General features: G+C 42.7%; 1 protein-coding gene across 3 annotated transcripts in view; it reads right to left on the minus strand.

Moving 5' to 3' along the window:
• Positions 1-1,560: 1,560 nt before the first annotated feature.
• Positions 1,561-18,647, minus strand: part of UXS1 (UDP-glucuronate decarboxylase 1) — a 117,683-nt gene continuing 100,596 nt past the window's right edge. For all 3 annotated transcript variants that reach the window (XM_054585845.1, XM_054585853.1, XM_054585836.1), the window contains 6 exons: positions 18,276-18,395; positions 11,839-11,882; positions 8,576-8,636; positions 6,633-6,690; positions 5,310-5,413; positions 1,561-2,479 (listed from right to left, as the gene is read on the minus strand). In XM_054585845.1, the coding sequence (XP_054441820.1) occupies positions 2,348-2,479; positions 5,310-5,413; positions 6,633-6,690; positions 8,576-8,636; positions 11,839-11,882; positions 18,276-18,395 (519 nt within the window). In that variant the 3' untranslated portion in view covers positions 1,561-2,347. The remainder of the gene's footprint in view (positions 2,480-5,309; positions 5,414-6,632; positions 6,691-8,575; positions 8,637-11,838; positions 11,883-18,275; positions 18,396-18,647) is intronic.

Below are 18,647 nucleotides of genomic sequence, written 5' to 3' on the forward strand. Positions count from 1 at the left end.
CCAGTGAAGAAAGACTCTAGCAGGACTCATGGAATGGCCACGATGGTGCGGGAGTCTATGTGGGGCCCGTGGACTGAGCTTAATATCCACAAGGGTGTAGATGAAATCCAGTCTCCATGACACATTCACATGCTCAACTTGAAGTTTCTATTATTTCTCTGGATGTATTACCCCTTCCCTGACCATGAATTATTACCCATAATCCCTCTCCCCTTTCTTACTTGTTCCCTAAATTTTATAAAAATCACGGGGAAAAAAGTCAGAAGAATGAAACCCGCAGCAGCATTCCAGAGTTAGCAAGTAATAAGTTAGAAGACTTCTGGACCCTGGGGCTCTGGAGCATTCCCAACCTGCACCACACAGCCTTAGCTCCATACACCTCCCTCCCTGTCTAAGCTCTGTCTTCAATGTACAGGTCACCATTAGTAGTTTCCGAATAAACTTAGTTCTGTTCACATGGGCTCAGTGAATAGTGTATTACTTAGTTCCAGCCAAAATAATGACAATCAAAAATAGGAAACCATCCTTGAGTCTTCTCGTTTTCCTGTCACACCACATCCAATCTAGCACCAAATTTTGGTTCCAGAATCTTGCTAGGAATTGAGCATGATAAATAAAATCACAACTTCCTTTGGCTGGCCCCAGAGATTCTGATTGGAGAAACATCTCCAACTAAAAAATATACACACCCACACCCACACACCCACACCACACACACACACACATACATACATACATACTACACACACACACACACACACACGGTCCTGCACAAATAATGCCCCCTTTTTATTACAAAATTAGAACATGTAATTCTGCAACATAATATCATACTCATGCAAACCATATGACATTTTAGGTGAAATGTTGAGAAATTAAAACCATAAATTATTCCACCCATATTATTACCCTACCAACTCAAGCAGGCCTTGCTTCTGCCGGACCCTGAATACTTCAAGGTGATTTTGAAGGATAAGCAAAATCTTGGTTAGTTATGAAAACAAGTACTCTGGACAAATGCTTAATGCTTTTATCTTCTTGGTGCCAGTTCAGGTTTTGCCCATATCATACAGAGACAACTACAGGTACTGCTTTAACTTACTTACATTGTTCTTCCTCTTGTAAAAGGAATACAAAAATCTAAATAGTAAATCTTGAAAGAATTCTTAATGAAAGCGAAAGCTCTAAAGTTTTCTTTCAGTAATTCTAGTTCACAGGCACTTCTTTTTCTCCATCTGGTCTTTGTTACCACAAAAGGACACACAATGATTGTATCCCTGGATGAGAGCTGAAGATCTCTCCACAATACATTCAAAGAGTCAGCCAAGAAGCATATAAATGTTTTCAATATTCGGTCAGCAAATTACTTATTATACCAAAATGGATGTTTGCAGAATTTTAAAAACTAAATTCTCCAATATTTTACTGAAAGCAGAAAGCTAGCCAACCTTTAAAACTGAAAGTGAGTTCCAATATTTTATTAAAATAGCATATTTAACCACTGTAACCAAGAATATCTTAACTTTGTCTCCCACCCCACCCCACCCCAAGTATGCAGCACAACACAGTAGTGATTTCAAATATCCTTAATCATGATAACCAACAGAAATATTTCAAAGTCAAGTTTGCAACCAAAAACTGGACCTTGGAAAAATTCTGAATTAAAAGAAACATAAAGCTCTCAAACAGAATTCTTTCATCTATCCCAAGAATAAATGCCGGTGCACCATCCACCTGACAATACTATTATTTTTTTTCTTTATGCATAGTAAAATGTCTCATTTATAGGTACCAGTTTTATAAATAAAATCAGCATTTTCACTCCATTTAATGTTCCTCTTCAGCTTCACAAAGAAACCAGTAAATAAAACTGTCAATGACAGTCACAACATATGCTCTCACAGCAAGGTAAAAAACTCGAAAATACACAGATGCAGCTATGCTATTTTACATAAAAAGACTGATTTACTGTATTTTGCCGGGTATAATGCACTCCCACGTATAATGTGCACCCACGTTTTTGTGCACATTGTACTTGGGAATATTACACCCATGGTATTCAATTATTATACCCATGTATAATGCTCATCCTTATTTTCCCTCAAAAATTTGGGCAAAAAATGCGCATTATACATTGCAAAATACGGTAAAAAGTGCAAGGCAAAATTTGCAGGTTTTTGAGGGGAGTTTTAGGCACATCCATTTCTTTAAAGCAAGCTTCAGAATAAAATTCCAGTTTGTTCTTCATGACACCTGTTTAAGTCTCTCTTTAAGAAAAATAAAAAAGAAAAAAAAAATACATCCTATCAGTGTGACACAGGGAGTCCTGGTCCCAAGAAGGAGGTCTTCAGTTATGGCGCGTCCGTCCTTTTTTAATTCTTGCAGGCTTTGGTTTGGGGATGTATTGATTATTTGCCTGGTACTCAAGTTCTTTCCGGAAGTAGTGAATTGCTTTGTTTAAACCTTCTTCCAATGGGACCTGTTTAAAGAGAAAGGAAGAATGAGAAATTAGGTGGCTACTGAAGAAGAATAAACTGTCCCAGACTTCACAGGAAGAAGTGCCAACTTGAGGTCACAGCACAACTTGTGGGTCACAAGGGCAATAGGGCTGACCAGGAGAAGCCAGTCACCTTTCCCAAGTGCCCTTTGGAATGTCTGGAGAAACTTGATAAATTTTATGCTCCAGCTGACATAAAATGAGCTCTAAGTCCCCTGAGATCCAAACTACTTCGTGTGGGTTTGGAGTCTACTCCAGCTGGAATCAGTCACAAAGATCACTTTTGAAATCATGCACACATGCACCTTCCATGGAGGGAAGATACTCTGGGAAGCATCTGTACCTGGTCCGCATACCTCATTCTACGGGACACTGACCCTTTGTACTTTTACCCCCACTGACCTAAGAGGCTGAGTCTGAGAGGGACCTTTAAGCAATCTTAACTTGGAGCAGCCCTGCAGCAAACAGGAAACAAATCAAATGAGCTGCCCACTAAAAGAACAAAGGGAGAAGAGAGAGGGAGTAGGATACGTCTGTTATCTTGGTGGCAATGGTTTCATGTCAAAATTTATCAAGTTTTACACTTTAAATATAGGCAGTCTGCTGTATGCCAATCTCAACAAAGCTGTTAAAAACATATGACTAAAAGCATCTTTGGATAAGATCTCTCAAAATTTTCATTTGAATTAAACTACTAGTAGGAAGAAAAACTAGTGGCAGTTGCCTTATACCCCAAAATGTTAGAATATTATACATTTAACTCCAGACAAATAAAAATACCCACTGTACACATACTTCACATAAGTTATGAGTAATAATTACTATATAGTGAATGTGCATTTAATTTTTTTTCAAAACATTTTGTTTAAAACAGGTTCTACTTACAAAGCGACCAATGACAAATTCCTTCTAAATATGAAGACCTGTGCTGGCTATAACTTGTTCTGTACAGCTGGTGTTGTTATAGATTAGATTTTATTAAGCCTGCGCATAATCATATTTTTACTTCATTCAACAAATTCCTGTGGCCTTCAGCAGATGACTTAGACTTATAAATCACAAGATAAACTAAGGACAGGACTGGAATTCTCACATCTCTTTAAGGTTCAACATTCTACATTTCTACTCACTTAGTTCTCTAGTTCTCTGAAGGGTAGCAGAATATACCACCCCAAAATATAACTGTAGGAGTTCAGGACATGCCACCCAAAATCTGCCACTTTGGCACACTGATGATTCTGAGCTGTAGGCCATTGAAAAACAGAAAATCCAGGGAGAGACTTTCTCTGAACTTCTCTTTTCTGCCTAAAGACAAATCATCCAAAAAGAACTCAATTGTCACAAATCCCTCCCAGGGAGTTTTATCAACCAGGGAGGACTGACTTACTGTAGGACAGGACACTAAAGTTGTCACTAGATAAACTTTGTCATAAACTATCATTAATCTCCCATCTATTCTTTCAAGGGCTCCCTCTTCCCTCCCCTCTTTCCTTCTTCCCTGAACCTGCAACCTTTTGATTTATGGGACGACTCTGCAACCAACTGAGGAAGGGCTCATTCATCTTTCTTAAAAATCATTTACTCTGTCCTAAAAGGCCTACATTTCCCCTCCTCTTACCCTACAAAGATGATATTTAAGCCCGAATTATAAGCCACCTCTTTGAGTTACTCATTTTTCCCTGGCATCTCCCATGTATACATGAGGTATACATGTTGATAAACTTGTTTTACCCTTGTTAATCTTTATTACTGAAGTCTCACTTGAGAACTGAGAAAGGTAGAGGGAGAATTATTTTTCCTCCCTTTGATTCCCTACTACATATATTTTCTAAAGGTAAACAACTGTGGACTATGCCCCTCCTCTCTGTATCCGTGTCCTGACATGGAGGAGCCGCAACATACAGGGCCACAGCTATACTGGATCTACATTTACTGAGCATCTGCTGTGTGCTAGGCTCAGCAGGAACTGCTGGGGCTACTGCTGTACATGAGCCCTCAAAAAGTGCAAATTCTATCAAGGCCCATGGGTTGGGAGCCGGGGGGAGAAGGAAGGGGAAGTGGAGAAGCAAAGAGAGAGTGGCAGAGAAATGACAGATGGGTAACCACATCTCCAGAACCAACCTCACCCCTTTATGTGGTCGCCCAGGAAGGCCTCTCTAAGGTGATGGCCTCTGAACTGAGACCTGAAGGGCAAAAATGCAACAGGTATGTGCAGTGCTGGGGACATGCACCACAAGAGAATGGACATTCTAGACTGAGGAAGAACTCTGCAGCTTCTTGCAGGCCACACAAGTCTTAGTCTAAGCGCAACTATCACCTTAGACTAAGGAGGTTCACCTTTTTTCTCACCTTACTTCTCTCACACTTCCAACTTGGTTTTCCACCTGTAGGGGAAGCAGTGGGATTTGCCTGCCCTGGTTCACAGCAACCTTGCCCAATCCTGCACGTGCAAAGACATCCTGGGCCATGTGGAAACAGGCAGGCCAACCAGGGCTACACAAGGCCCACAGTGCATGCAGCCACCACCGTCAATGTTGCTTTCATGGATGAAGCTGTATGTACGTGTGTGTGTGTGATTTTATGAAAGCAGAGACCTCAGTAAGCCTAGGCCATTTTTCCAGGAACAGAGAATGAGACACACGATATGAGAAGCATGTAATGGCCTAAAGAAAACCCTACATCTAGTCTGCCCAGATGTTTAAGCCCACGTTGCTCCACCAGGGGCTACCCAGCAATGGTCAGCGTCTGTGAGGACACAGATGTGGGAAAGGAGAGACCTTTCTCCCCAAAGTGACAACTCCTCCACACTTACCACAGGCTCCCACCCTAGCATCAACTTCGCCTTTTTGATGTCTGGTTTTCTTTTCTGCGGGTCATCCTGGGCTTCAGAGAGAAACTGAATTTCACTTCCACTACCTGAGTTGTTTAGAAAAGAGAAAAAAAAAAGGTAAGAGAGCATCACAAACCACTAGGGCTGTGATGTTTCACCAGATAGGCCAAAGTAAACTCCTATCTCTGCAGTGAATAGGATACAGGTTGCATGACACATCTCTCCTGGAGTCATCCAGCTGCCCAAGGGACTGTACTTCTGTCCCCATGAGAGCTTGGTGAGGGGCAGGTTACTCTGCCTCTACAGGCCTGAGGGAAACTCGAGGGCCAGACCTGTACTGCCGGCTTCAAGGCAGCCCACCCACTATCAGCTAACACAGCATTGACCACAAGTCCTAAATGGCTAATGTGGTACGTGGTTAAGTGCAGTGTGCAATTCTCTACAGTGCTGCTGCCCTCACTGAGCACCTGACGGTCAATGCCCAGGACAACCCACCCAGCTGAGTGAATCAGAACAATGCTGGTAGATGACAGCTCAATGCGAGGAAGGACAACCCTGAAGACTCCACCCAGCTACGTGCAGGGTGTGACAGTTACTTCAGAACACACTACATCATGTTCATTCCCAGTCTAGCCAACTACAGTCCAATCTGGTATTGTCTTGATTCAAATTTCCCAATCAATACTGGAAAACAGATACCCGGCAAGAGCCAGATTTCCCAGAGCTCCAGTCTGATGACAAGACACAGGTGACACCCAGGGCATGTCTGCTAACCAAGAGCTAGTTGAAAAATCACAAGCTTCTATGGCTGAAAAGCAGACCCACGACTGGGCCACTCAGTGTCTATGTACACAGCCTCCAAACCTCATGGCAGGCTAGCCACAGGGCCGAACACAGAACATGACACGGCAGACAGATTCCGTCAGAAACACAGCTGGCATGGCTCTCCCCCACGCTCCAAAATTCTATACTCGGCACTGCCAGTGTCTGAGAATCAAACAGCTGTCATCTGGGCAGGATGATCGCACATCATCAAGTCTCAAGCACTGGGAACACAGCTAAACTTCCTGCTGCACACAGACCTGCGATTGCAAAGGTAAACGAAATACACCTCTTTCCCCAGCCCCACTTGGTCTTTATCTTTCTGCTTCTTAATTAAGGAAACAGAAAACAATTAAGTGCTCCTGAGAGAGTTCTGCTTTTTATCGAATTCAACTGGCTTGCATTAATTACACATTTCCCAGTCAGGGTGTTTTAACTGACAGGGCAGGCGGTTTCACTCAGGAAGGCATTTGTCCTACTTACCAACGAGGTTTTTAATTAACTGAGCAAACTCTAGGATTGTGTGTTCTTCTGGGTTCCCCTAAGGAAGAAACAGGTTCTGGTTAAAAGTGTAACTGCAAAAGTAGACCCACCACCCCACCCCCACACGTGCATGTCTTCAAAAGTGTCCTGGGCCAACCCTCGCATCTCCTGAAGTCCTCAGGCCCCTGCCTCCTGTTTCCTTGGGCGCTTAATTGTTCCAGATGATGGCTACTCCACATGGCAGAGTGCTGAACTTCACCTCCGCTAGACGAAACGTCTGGTACAAGAACACCGTTCAGCACGGTCAAGAGTATCTAATGTGAAATACACATTCTCTGGCCGAGTCACCATAACAGACAACTTCCATATCTAATTGCAGTGTCACTTTGCACAAGTTTGACTTTGCAAAATTAGCTCTCCTAAGACAATTTCTTTCTGTGTGGGTGCACTGTGTAAACAACTTGAGTAATAAAGGACTTGCAAACTCACACATAAAAAGCCGTGATAGAAATGAAATGCACTCACAGATGGGGGCTCTGGGCAAGCTAGAGGGAAAGACATGATGCGGTTTATAAAGTAAACTGAACTCGGGGGGTTTTAAGGAAAATTGTTTTCTCCTTTTCTTCCTTCCATCACACACTGCAGCAACTACTGCCCCTCTTCCCTTCCCCAGCTCCCACTCTGATGTGCCACTCCCCATCATAAGAGACCACCATAAAGTCTGGCAGTTATATATTCTAAATCCTCTACATTCCCAGTCCTGGTGTAGACTGAAGCTGGAAGGTAAAAGAGGCAGGAAGGGACACTGGGCCTAATTATGAGCACAAAGTAAGGGCTGACTAGTATAGCAGAGTGACAGGAGTCTGGGAGAAAGTGGCCCCATCTTTATCAGTACTGGCAGACAGTCTTCAGATTTTAAGGAAAATAAGTTTCTACAAGAGATGGGAGTTCCTAATGTTCCTGTACAAAAGCTCCCCCCAAAGAGGAAAGAAGGAATACGGTTTCTAAAGAAAAGAGTTGACTGAGGACACACAACTTAAAGAGCTTGTAGAGAAAACACAGGGGTAAGGGTGAGTGTCCTTCACACAGTGTCAGGTCCGTAAATACCTGAAATGAACTGAGGCTCATAACACATCTCTCATTCTCTTTTTAGTTGCATGTGTCTTCAAAAGCACATCAAAGAAACACTGGCTGGGAGTGGGGGCGGGGGGGGGGGGCGGTGCGCGCTCGCACGTGCGGTATGACATCACCCTTTAAGTGCTTAGAAAGTTATCGTACTGTAGAAGCACCAGACCAGCTCTGAATGACGCCGGCCAGCAAATGGGTGGGCAGAGAATGAGATTTTAGTCCTAAATATAAAAAAAAAAAAACTTTGTCAGCCAGTACTGGCCAAAGACAGAATGAATTCTTTTGAGGAACCAAGTTCACGAGCACTAGATGTGGTTAAAGCCAGGCAAAATGACTTTACAGTCCTCCCGACACCAAGATTCTGGGACTGTGGGAAGCGATGTAGGAGCACAAAGGTGGTCTATGTGGCTGAATTACAGAGGTATCTGAAAAACTGTCTTAACCACTTCCATCTTCTCAAGTTTCATTTAATCAAATCTCCTAAAGATCTGCATGTTAAATGATGGTGAAGGGGATGCACACAAAAAAAGTCCATCTCCCACTACCAAAACACTTTACAAATTTTTAGGCAGACAGAGTTGGTTTAGTGTTTATTACATTATTCATCCATGTTTTGCAGACACTTTTCTTCTTTATAACCTCTTACTTTATTTTATTTTGTATTTTTTCTCTCTAATATTCAACAAGCAACAAACATCCCATGCCCTAAGTGTGCTATAGCAACTAAAGCAAAACCTGATGCTTTTTATGGTTTCACAAAGAATGAGTGAGCCTGTGACCTATTTTGGGATAGTGGGAAGAGAGGACGTACTCACCAGGTTGACAGGGCTGCTGACGTTGCTGTTCATGAGAGCCACCAGGCCATTCACCAGGTCACTAGGAGAGAAGGGAAGGCCAGCTCAGGTGCCTTCTGCCCAGCAAGCAGGTGCTGAGCATCAGACACAACCCACATCCCAGGGGAAAACCAAAACCCAAATGGAAAACTGGATGTCAAAATAAAATCCTGCAAATAAGAGGGTTTTGAGAATGCTGAAGTACTTATGGATGAAATGAGAGGACCTGTGGAATTTGCTTTCAGTGGGTAGGCTGCAGGTGGCTAAACAGGACGGTAGCTGAGTAATGGGGTTGAGTGCTCTATTTTGTAAATTTCTGAAATCTGTTAATAATTACAAAACAAAATAAATTAAAATGGGCACACACTCAAAAAGGATGGAGTTGATGCAAATTTCTGAAGGAAGTCCATGTGACATGGGGACCCTGGTAGCTGGCCCATAGAAAAGCAGATGATTTCAAAAAATAAGATTCACTGAAACGTACGAACTCATGTAGATAATTCCCACAGGAGCAAAGCACAGATAAAGCCAACAACATTAAGTGTTGAAATAAACCAGAGCACTCGCCAACTCCCTCAATCTTCAATTCAGCAACCCCCGCCCAAAACACCTCGTATGAACGGTTAGAAGTATCTGGATGTATCAAATGAATCGTGATTGGGCCATGAAAGTGAAGATAAGTAAGCAAATTTTCCCTTACCAAGGTTTGTTTCTTATTTTCAGAAGCTTTAAAGTGTGGCTCTGTTAAAAAAAAGTTACTTCGTAAAAATGACACCTCACTGCTATACACCAGTACTTTCTCTAAGTCTATTTTCATCAGCTATAGTTCCTAGAAGACTTTTAAAATTCAGCTTGGTGGTCCAAATGAAGTCTGTTTGGAAACCTCTCCCTCTTCCTCCTCAGTCATTACCAGAAAGGAGCAGGTTACTATGGTAAACTTATAAAAGAAAACCTCAGTTTTTGCTTTTCGTTTAATTGAAAAACAATTTTGGGGGGGGGCGGGGTACTTAGAAAACAAACTATTTTCTAGATTTTTGTTTACAACAAATGGGTATTTTGTATAAACATGCCATAAGTCTATTCTGTTCTCAGATTCAAGCACAAATGCAAATACAGCTGACTTTGGATGATTTGTCATTTCTAGAAACTGACAAAAAGTCACTTCATCATTATGGCAGAAATTGTTACATCCCAGCACATTCTCTTACAGCATACATCTCGTGCATTTGTAAAGAGACACTAAAAGCTGCCATTCAATAGCCTGCAATCCTTTTTAACACTAAAACTGAGGGGAGTGGGGTCCATATTAAGCTGGAAATGACTGACTGTTACGCAATCAAACTCAATGGGGGATCAGAAGGGGAAGGTCATGCATCTTATGTGGAATAAACTGGCAACTTTTAAGGTCAAAATTGCATGGATTACGCTCATTTAACCTGAAGTTCTTTAAAAGTGTCATTTTGACAAAGCGACTTTAAAAAAAAACAACAAAGCATGCCTTTGTTATGTGGATGAGGACGTAACCTGACAATGAAAGTATCAAACACAATCATGTCAGGATGCCAATGTGCATGACCTAGACCTCAGAACCATACGCTGCGGTTTTAAGGCAATCATAAATTTTAGAAACAGTTGCTTAAGTACAGTAACTGCAGATTCAGATATACTGCATTTTTAATTGTGGAGTAAAAAGGTTCTCAGTTTCTAAAAAATAGCTTATTGTAAGAAGCAAATCTTTGGTAAGTCAACTTTCTTAGCTAAGTCTTAAATAACTAAAACTTCTCAAAATATTTTAATCACTGACAAAAACAAAAGTATCTGAGGCTATTTTCAATCAGTTTCATATCTGATGCCTTTGAAATAATGAGAATAGTAAGAAAGGGTTCCCTTTTACCCAGCCTCACCAATATTTCATGGCATGTGACAGCTGGAGAAGTGGGGGGGACACCAATGAGGGGCAGATGGGGAGGGGGTGTCGACAGAGGGTGGGGTGAGAACATATTATGAAAAGATGGTAATCGATACATAGAAGTCCAATTAATATGGTCTCCATACAGAAATGTGCCATGATCCTTTTCTCTTGAGCACATGGTGCCTGGGTTAGGGGCTCTGAAATGAAAACAGTCCTGAAGGAGGGACAGCTGCCATTTCCTGGTAAAACCCCTTCTCAGGGTACTTGGGCAACGACGTGGGCCCAGTACGTACTCCCAGGCTTTGTGTCCTGCCGGACAAGACACTAATGAGTGGTGGGGATTGGGGTAGGGAGGGAACACAGACTGTTATATATGTTTAATCACAGCTTTCTTTTGGACTAATAGTGAAAATTCACAAACACTTTCAGAAAAAATCTATACCGGTTGTTTTTAAGTCCCCCCACCCCACCCCGCAGCAGTTTCATTTCCCAAAGAGACTTCTACCCTGGACTCTCATACAGACAAGTCTAGGGGATCACTCTGGCTGAGGCGGGGTCGGGGGGCTGCCCAGACCTGCACTCCCACTGCCACCTCTTCACCCCTACAGCAACCCTGCAATGGCCTCAGGACACCAGGAATAGCATTTTCTGGCTGATAGGCATTCCAGGTATTTGCACTGAAAAGTGAAAATATACAGAAATGGATTTTATAATTTCAGATACCACAAACTTACACAGAATTCTCAGTACCTGTGTCATGTGCAAATTATTTGGGTCTATGTAATTGTTTATATGGTAACTCTTCTCTCAGAGCCCAAACTGCATTTTAAAATTAGTCACCAACTGAACTGACCAACAAAAACTAGGATACAAAGAAGACAATGAAAATCCCCACGTGAGAAATTTAGTTTCAGTACAAAATTCGACAACAGCAGAACACTACCTCATCTTTGCCTTAATGAGGACAACTGCATCCACCCCAGAAAGCCATGTGTAAAATGGGTTAGGTTTTGGGATCTGTAGTTTTCATGAGGGTGAAGGCCAAATGTTAAGTTGGCCTGAACTGAAATCGTTACCTGAAGTTGAGCAAGTTTACCTATGAAACACTAGGTGGCAGTAAAGGGTTAGCATATGGGTGGTAAGTCAAGAGCATGCCTGTAAACTTTCAACTTTAAACAGATAACTGAAAGAACTTTCCCATCTTAAAATTACAGTGAACTTTGCACCATATCATGCTGTTAGAGTTGTAAAGACAATTACTATATAAAACAGACACCACCTGTTCGGTCTGCACCAGCCTTGCTGGAATCACCGCGAAGGCCAGCTGGCTCACCTGACGTACTGGAAAGCCCTGGTCTGTGACCCGGATCCATACACCTAGGAGGAAACCGACAGTTAAGCCTCACATTGTGTGCTTCAAAATTATGCCCAATGGTGAGAAGGTGGCAGATACACTTATGCGTGTGTGTATTTTACACATGTAAAGTTTTTCCTCAAAAGACAGCATCACAAGGAGTCAGCTTTCATCAGAGTCCTAGGATGTGTCAGGCATTATGTCAGGTTCTGAGACAGGATCCAACAAACCAGTACATCTCACCTGGTCCTCCACTGGGCTGCCCATTAGGACAGCGGGGCACTCTACAACACCAAGCCAAAGAACCTCTGCCAGGAGACCAGCATCCTGGTATTTTTACAACTAGTTCACTAGGTCATCCTAATGTTGGCTAAGGTTGGGAACCACTCAGAAGACTCTGGGTAGAAGACAAAAGTGGTGGGAGGGAGAGGCCTCATGCTCCATTTGTTTGCAGTGTGCAGATGATGTTTTATTGAGTTGTACACTGGAAACCTATATGCTTTGCGAACCAATGTCACCCCAATAAATTAAATTTTAAAAAAATAAAAAGCAAAATAAAATGACATAGACCTAGACTCAAACCCTAAATCTGCCACATCTGGGCTGTCCTGGAAAAATCCACCTCAGTGAAGCTATTTTCTCACCTGCAAACTGAATAAATATATCCAGGAGGCACAGCAGACTCAAACTTTACTCTGAAGAGGTCTGCATGTTTGCGTTTTAACTGAATGAATTATGAACTAAAATCAATTTTTAAAAAACTTAAGCTAAATAAACTTAATAAGCCAGTTCCAGCTCAACCACACTCATCTATTCTCTAAACTTTCTAAACTGGAAGAAAACATTTTCTGCGCTTCTGTATGATTCAACTTAGAATACAGTTTCTGTATAGGACCTGTGGAACTTAGCAATATACAGACTGGTATACTTCATTTTATTGTGCTTCATAGCTACTGCGGGGTTTTCACTGTTATGGGGTTTTTTTTGTTTGTTTGTTTGTTTGTTTTACAAATTGAAGGTCTGCAGCAACCTGGCATCAAGCAAGTCTATCAAGTGCCATTTTTTCCAACAGTATTTGTTACTTTGTGTCTCTGTGTTACATTTTGATAATTCTTGCTATATTTCAAAATTTTCATCTTTATTATATTTGTTATGGTGATCTGTGAAAAGTGATCTTTGATATTAATATTATAATTGCTTTGGGGCACCCATATAAGACAGCATACTTAATTGATAAAGTGAAGAAAAGTATGAAGCTAGTAGAGGTTGATTCATGACGTTTAAGGAAAGAAGCCACCTCTGCAACATAAAAGTGCAAGGTAAAGCATCAAATGTGGAAATAGAAGCTGCAGCAAGTTCTACAGAAGATAATTAACAAAGGTGGCTACACTAAATAACAGACTGTTGATGTAGACGAAACAGCCAGGATTGTCTTCTGGAGGGCAGGCCCCTCATAGTACAGACTACTTCCACTAGGTGAATGTTCTAGGAACCAATCTGTATCACTATACCAGTCAGTGTCATTGTGAGAGGCTGCCTTCAGCTTCAGAGAATATTTTTGGAAGACTTTCAATGCGTTTGCCTATTTCATGATGGGTGATTTAGGAGCACACCTGCCCACACTGTGCTGAATGATCAGCAGTTCTTGACCAAAAACGGCTTCACCCCATGCTCCACTCTCTCTACTCACCCAGTCTCACCCCGAGTGACTTTTTTTTTTTTGTTTCCCTGGATGAAAAAAGTCCTCAAAGGAAAACATTTTACCTATGTGGAAGAGGTGAAACAAAAAAAGGCAGAAGCACTAAAAGTCATCAAAATTGACATGTTCAAAAACTGTTTTGAGCAGTGGAAAAAAGTCTCAATAGGTATATTGCACCAAATGGAGAGTACTTTGAAGGTGACTAAAGTTTAAACATGTAAGAATAAATACACAATTTTTTATAAATAATTTCCAAGTTTTTGGGGGGTCCTCCCTTGTATTGAAAGAAGATGCCATCTCAGACTTTTATAGCTAGAGACGAGTCAATGCCTGGCTTCAAAGCCTCAAAGGACAGGCTGACTCTCCTCTTAGGCATTAATGCAGCTGGTGACTCTATCTGAAGCTCATTTACCATTCCAAAAATCCTACGGCCCTTAAAAATGATGCTAAATCTACTCTGCCTGTGCTGCATAAATGGAACAAAGCCTAGATGACAGCATATCCATTTACAGCATGAATTACTGAATATTTTAAGCCCACTGTTGAGAACTACTGCTCAGGAAAAGATTCCTTTCAAAATATCACTGCTCACTGACAGTGCACCTGGTCACCCAAGGTGAATATAAACAAGAAGTTGTTGCTTTCATACCTGCTAACACAACACCCATTCTGCAGCCCATGGATCAAGGAGTAATTTTGACTTTAAAGTCTTATTATTTAAGAAATACATTTCATAAGGCTATAGCTGCCATAGACAGTGATTTCTCTGATGGATCTTGTCAGAGTAAATCAAGAATCTCTGGAAAGGATTCACCATTCTAGATGCCATTAAGAACATTTGTGTTTCATGGGAAGAAGTCAAAATATCTTCATCAACAGGAATATGGAGGAAGCTGATTCCAGCCCTCATGGATCAGAGAGTTTTTTTTGATGACTTTGAGGGGTTCAAGACTTCAATGGAGGAAGTAATGACAGATATAGTGGACACAGCAAGAGAACCAGAATTAGAAGTTTAGCCTAGAGATGTCACTGCATTGCTGCAGTCTCGTAATAAAATTTTAATAGGTGAGGGGTTGTTTCTCATGGACAAGTAAACTAAGTGGTTTCTTTAGATGGAATCTACTCCTGGTGAAGATGTTATAAAGTTTGTTAAAATGACAAGAAAAGAGTTTTGAATATTATATAATCTGACCTGACAGAACAGCAGCAGGGTGTGAGAGAATTGACTCCAATTTTGAAAGAAGTTCTACTGTGGATAAAATGTTATTCAACAACATCCCTTGCTACAGAGCAATCATTCATGAAAGGAAGAGCCAACGGATATGGCAAACCTCACTGTTGTCTTATTTTAAGAAACTATCACAGCCATTCCAGCTTTCAGTGAACACCATCCTCATCAGTCGGCAGCCATCAACATTGAGGCAAGACTCTCCACCAGCAAAAAGGTTAGGATTTTCTGAAGGCACAGATAATAGTTAGCATTTTTTAGCAGTAAAGTATTTTTTTATGAAGGTATATGCATTGTTTTTTAAGACAATGCTCTTACACACTTAAAGACTACAGTGTAGTATAAATATAACTTCAATATGCACTGGAAACCCCCAAATTTATGTAACTCACTTTACTGTGATACTTGCTTTCCTGTGGTGGTCTGAACCGACCAGCAGTACCTCCAAGGTGTGCCTGTACTCCCAAGTTACCCTTAGAGGCATCCAGTACAGCAGTGACCCGACACTCAGACATGCCCAAAGAATAAAATTTGCATAGGGATAAGAAAACAAGGGGCTTCAAAAAAAAAAAAAAAGCCGGAAGGTTAAATTATTACATTAGCCCAGATTGGAAAAGAGAAAAAAGATATCAAGGTGCTCTCCACTATCCATGAAGAGGTCTTTAGACTTAGAAATGACTTGCTGGAAACACGAGAAATGAAACGAGGATGGACACAACTCCTTGTTCTCCTTGCTTAGCAAACAAAGTGTTCCCAAGGGTGGGCCGGATGGAGAGAATCACGACTTCTCCCTAGAAGCATGTGACAAAAGCAAGAGATGCTACCTCAACTGAACAGAAAAGGAATCTAGGACTTCATCAACAGTGGAGGGAAACAGAATTCTGGGTGACCAAGGAAACAAACACATCTGAAAGGCCTCCCTGGGGCTTCTGGCCACCAAAGGTGTCTAGAAAAGACTAAACCTGGCATGTTTTGGACTCACTGCAGTCCTGAACAGCACCAGCCACCCTTCTGTTCTGTCAATAGCCCAGAAGCTTGCATGGCATAAAGATGACACGAGTCATTCTCTCTCCCACAAAGGGTGCATTCCCAGGGCATGCCAGGGACTTGCTCTCCCACCTGACACTTGGGACCTGGCTGCTGCCCAGGAGACAGTAAGTCAGTAAGTTCTTTCTCAGCAGCTTTGAACAGTTTTTGCTCTGCAAATAAAGCAGCTCTGATCTCGTGATGTGAAGAGAGTTACTGAGAGCAGTGGCTAAAAAAGGCACCAGGAGTGCCCCTGAAGGTGAGTAATTCTCAATAGACCAGCTGAACTGAAGGGCTCAGTATATGAGAAGCTTGGAACCCAGCAGCAGGCAGAAGGGAATGAGGATGAGCTACACCTGGTAGAAGCACTATGACCACTAGCTTCCAGAACAAGTCACTGAGCCACTTGGGTTAACCACAAAGAAAGGCAGCAACTAGAAACCCAATCATTAATTCAACCACACTATCCCATGCCACCTGCAAGCCAGGTGCTCTTCCAGGAGCAGGGACACAGACATGACTGAACCAAAGTTCCTAGTATCAAAGAGAGACTGGGGGCTAGAAAATTAACATTTCAGTTGGTGATTAAGTGCAATGAAAACAATAAAAAGCATGGTTAGGAGGAGCATAGTGATAGGTGGGTGCCACTATGTATACAATGATCCAAAAGAGATGCCCAAATGAGGTGACAGCTGCAAGGGGGGATGGCCTGGAAGAAAAGCACTCCCAGGGGGGCAGGAGCAAATGACTCAGGTTGCAGAGCAGAGTGGGGGTTAGGCTGAGTGTGCAGGGAAGGGGAGAGGAAAAGTCGTTTGGAGTTTCTGACCTCTCTTTCAAGGCTCCCTCTGGCTGCTGGGCTGAGAGTGCTTGACAGAAGACAGGTTAAGAGGCCACAACAATAAAATGAGAGTGGATGGAGGCATTGACCAGGGGCAGAGGGAGAAGGGGTGAGAAGGCATCTGGATCTACTTAGGACAAGGCCACTAGGATGTGCTGGTGGGTCTGATGGTGTGTGGTGTGAAAGAAAGAGGACTGAGTGTGACCACAACGTGCCTGTCCTCAGGCACCAAGGCAGAGGTGGAGCTGGTGTTTACTGAGCGTGGCGGCAGGACAGCAGGCAGGAGCATCTGCACCTCAGGCTGGGGCCTGGGTTCACCTCTTCCCTATAATTTGTGAAGCAAAACTCACCTGGAAAATGTATAATGCCCTGGTTTTAAACTGTCAAAATCGGTAATGGTGCAGCAAACACATCTAAGAAGAGTTGAACACCATGGAGAACAGTGACTAAGAGCAAGAGGCTCTGGATTGAGATGCAGCTGCCACCATTGGGCCATGTAAGCGTGGACAATTTATCTAACCTCTGTGCTTCTGTCCCCTCATCTGGATAATAGGAGTAGTAATATCACCTGCACCCCATAGATTTATTGTGAGCACTAAATGAGTGAATAGAGAAAGATCAAAGAAGAGAAACAGTAACTTCCTCTCTCTATTGAGAGATAGCTAGAGGAAGGGAGAGATGGATAGATGGATAGACAGACTCAAATGTCCATATAGCTATAACTTTCCCCTGGAATACACTCAGCTGATAAACAAACTGTCCTGCAGAATTTTTGGAGAACCAAGAAGCTTCTCTAGTCTGGAGACCCAAGTACTGAGCTCTCAAAGAAGGCCACAGGGTGAAGAGCAAAGAAGCAGAGACAGGAAGAGGAGGAGGAAAGGCAGGAGGAAAGAGATGCGGGAAGAGAGAGAGTACTGAGGATTTAACAAAATTGAAGAAAACCAAATGAATTAATCTGCAAACCCCCTGGCAGGCTAAGAGTGCTCCTCTGCAAGGGAGGTGACAGGGAACAGTGGGACATGTGTGGAACAAGCAGCACACACTGACTCCACAGGGGTTGTCTCTGAGGGCACCAAGCAGTGGGGCCTAGTCCTCACCACGCACTTAAAACCACGGACCCCAGAGCACCTGGTGGCCACTAGGCTCCAGACGCCTCCCAGGTAGACAGCCATTGGCAGGGGTTGCCAAGAAAACTGCTGAAACTGACCCAGATACACCTCCCTTTCTCAGCCACACGAGGGACACCGAGTATAAATACGCCCCCCCGACTATAGCCAGCAGGACAAGAAAATATCAGGAAAGGTCTTTGAAGGTTGGGCGGCCAAGACAGGCAGACCCTAAGGTCTGGGTAGCATGGACCAAGCCTGCAGCCTATGGCTCAAAGTTACCCATGGGCTCCAAAAGCAAGGAGACCCAAGTTACACTAGTCATTCCTCCCTGGATTCTACACATGTGCCTCCCCTCCTGGTGACTTAAGGGTGGTAGGGACACATAGAAACACCAAGTGGCAGCTTCAGAAGTGTGACTCCCTGAGTCAGCCTGCACTTAATCACTTATTGGTGGTTCACAATTTTTCTTTTTTTCTTTTCTTTTTTTTTTTTTGGCCCACTGAGGCTGGCTCGTACCGTGAGCGGCTCCCCCTGGAGCGCCTGCAGGATGAAGTTGCTGACGACCCTCCCGTCATTCATGTGCATGCGCGGCCCAAAGGTGTTGAAGATTCTCGCCACTCGCACTTCCACGCCTTCCTGGAACAGGAGCAGAGGAAGGGAGATGTGTTTCATTCTGCAGTCTGCATGTACGCTTTGACATTTCCAGTGTTCTGCACTTAAAACATGTCAGAAATCGTCCTTCTTTTCATTCCAAAATGAAAACGGCCATTTTGTTTTCATTGTGTGAAATGTGCATACTTGTAAACAAACCTGAAGACTACAGAGTTATACCAAAGGAAGTCAAATATGTCCTACATCTCACTACCAAAAGGTCGACAGTATTAACAC

This window comes from Pteronotus mesoamericanus, unplaced genomic scaffold, assembly GCF_021234165.1.
Source record: "Pteronotus mesoamericanus isolate MK-2021 breed Mesoamerican mustached bat unplaced genomic scaffold, CSHL_Meso_final contig_121, whole genome shotgun sequence".
NCBI lineage: Eukaryota > Metazoa > Chordata > Mammalia > Chiroptera > Mormoopidae > Pteronotus > Pteronotus mesoamericanus.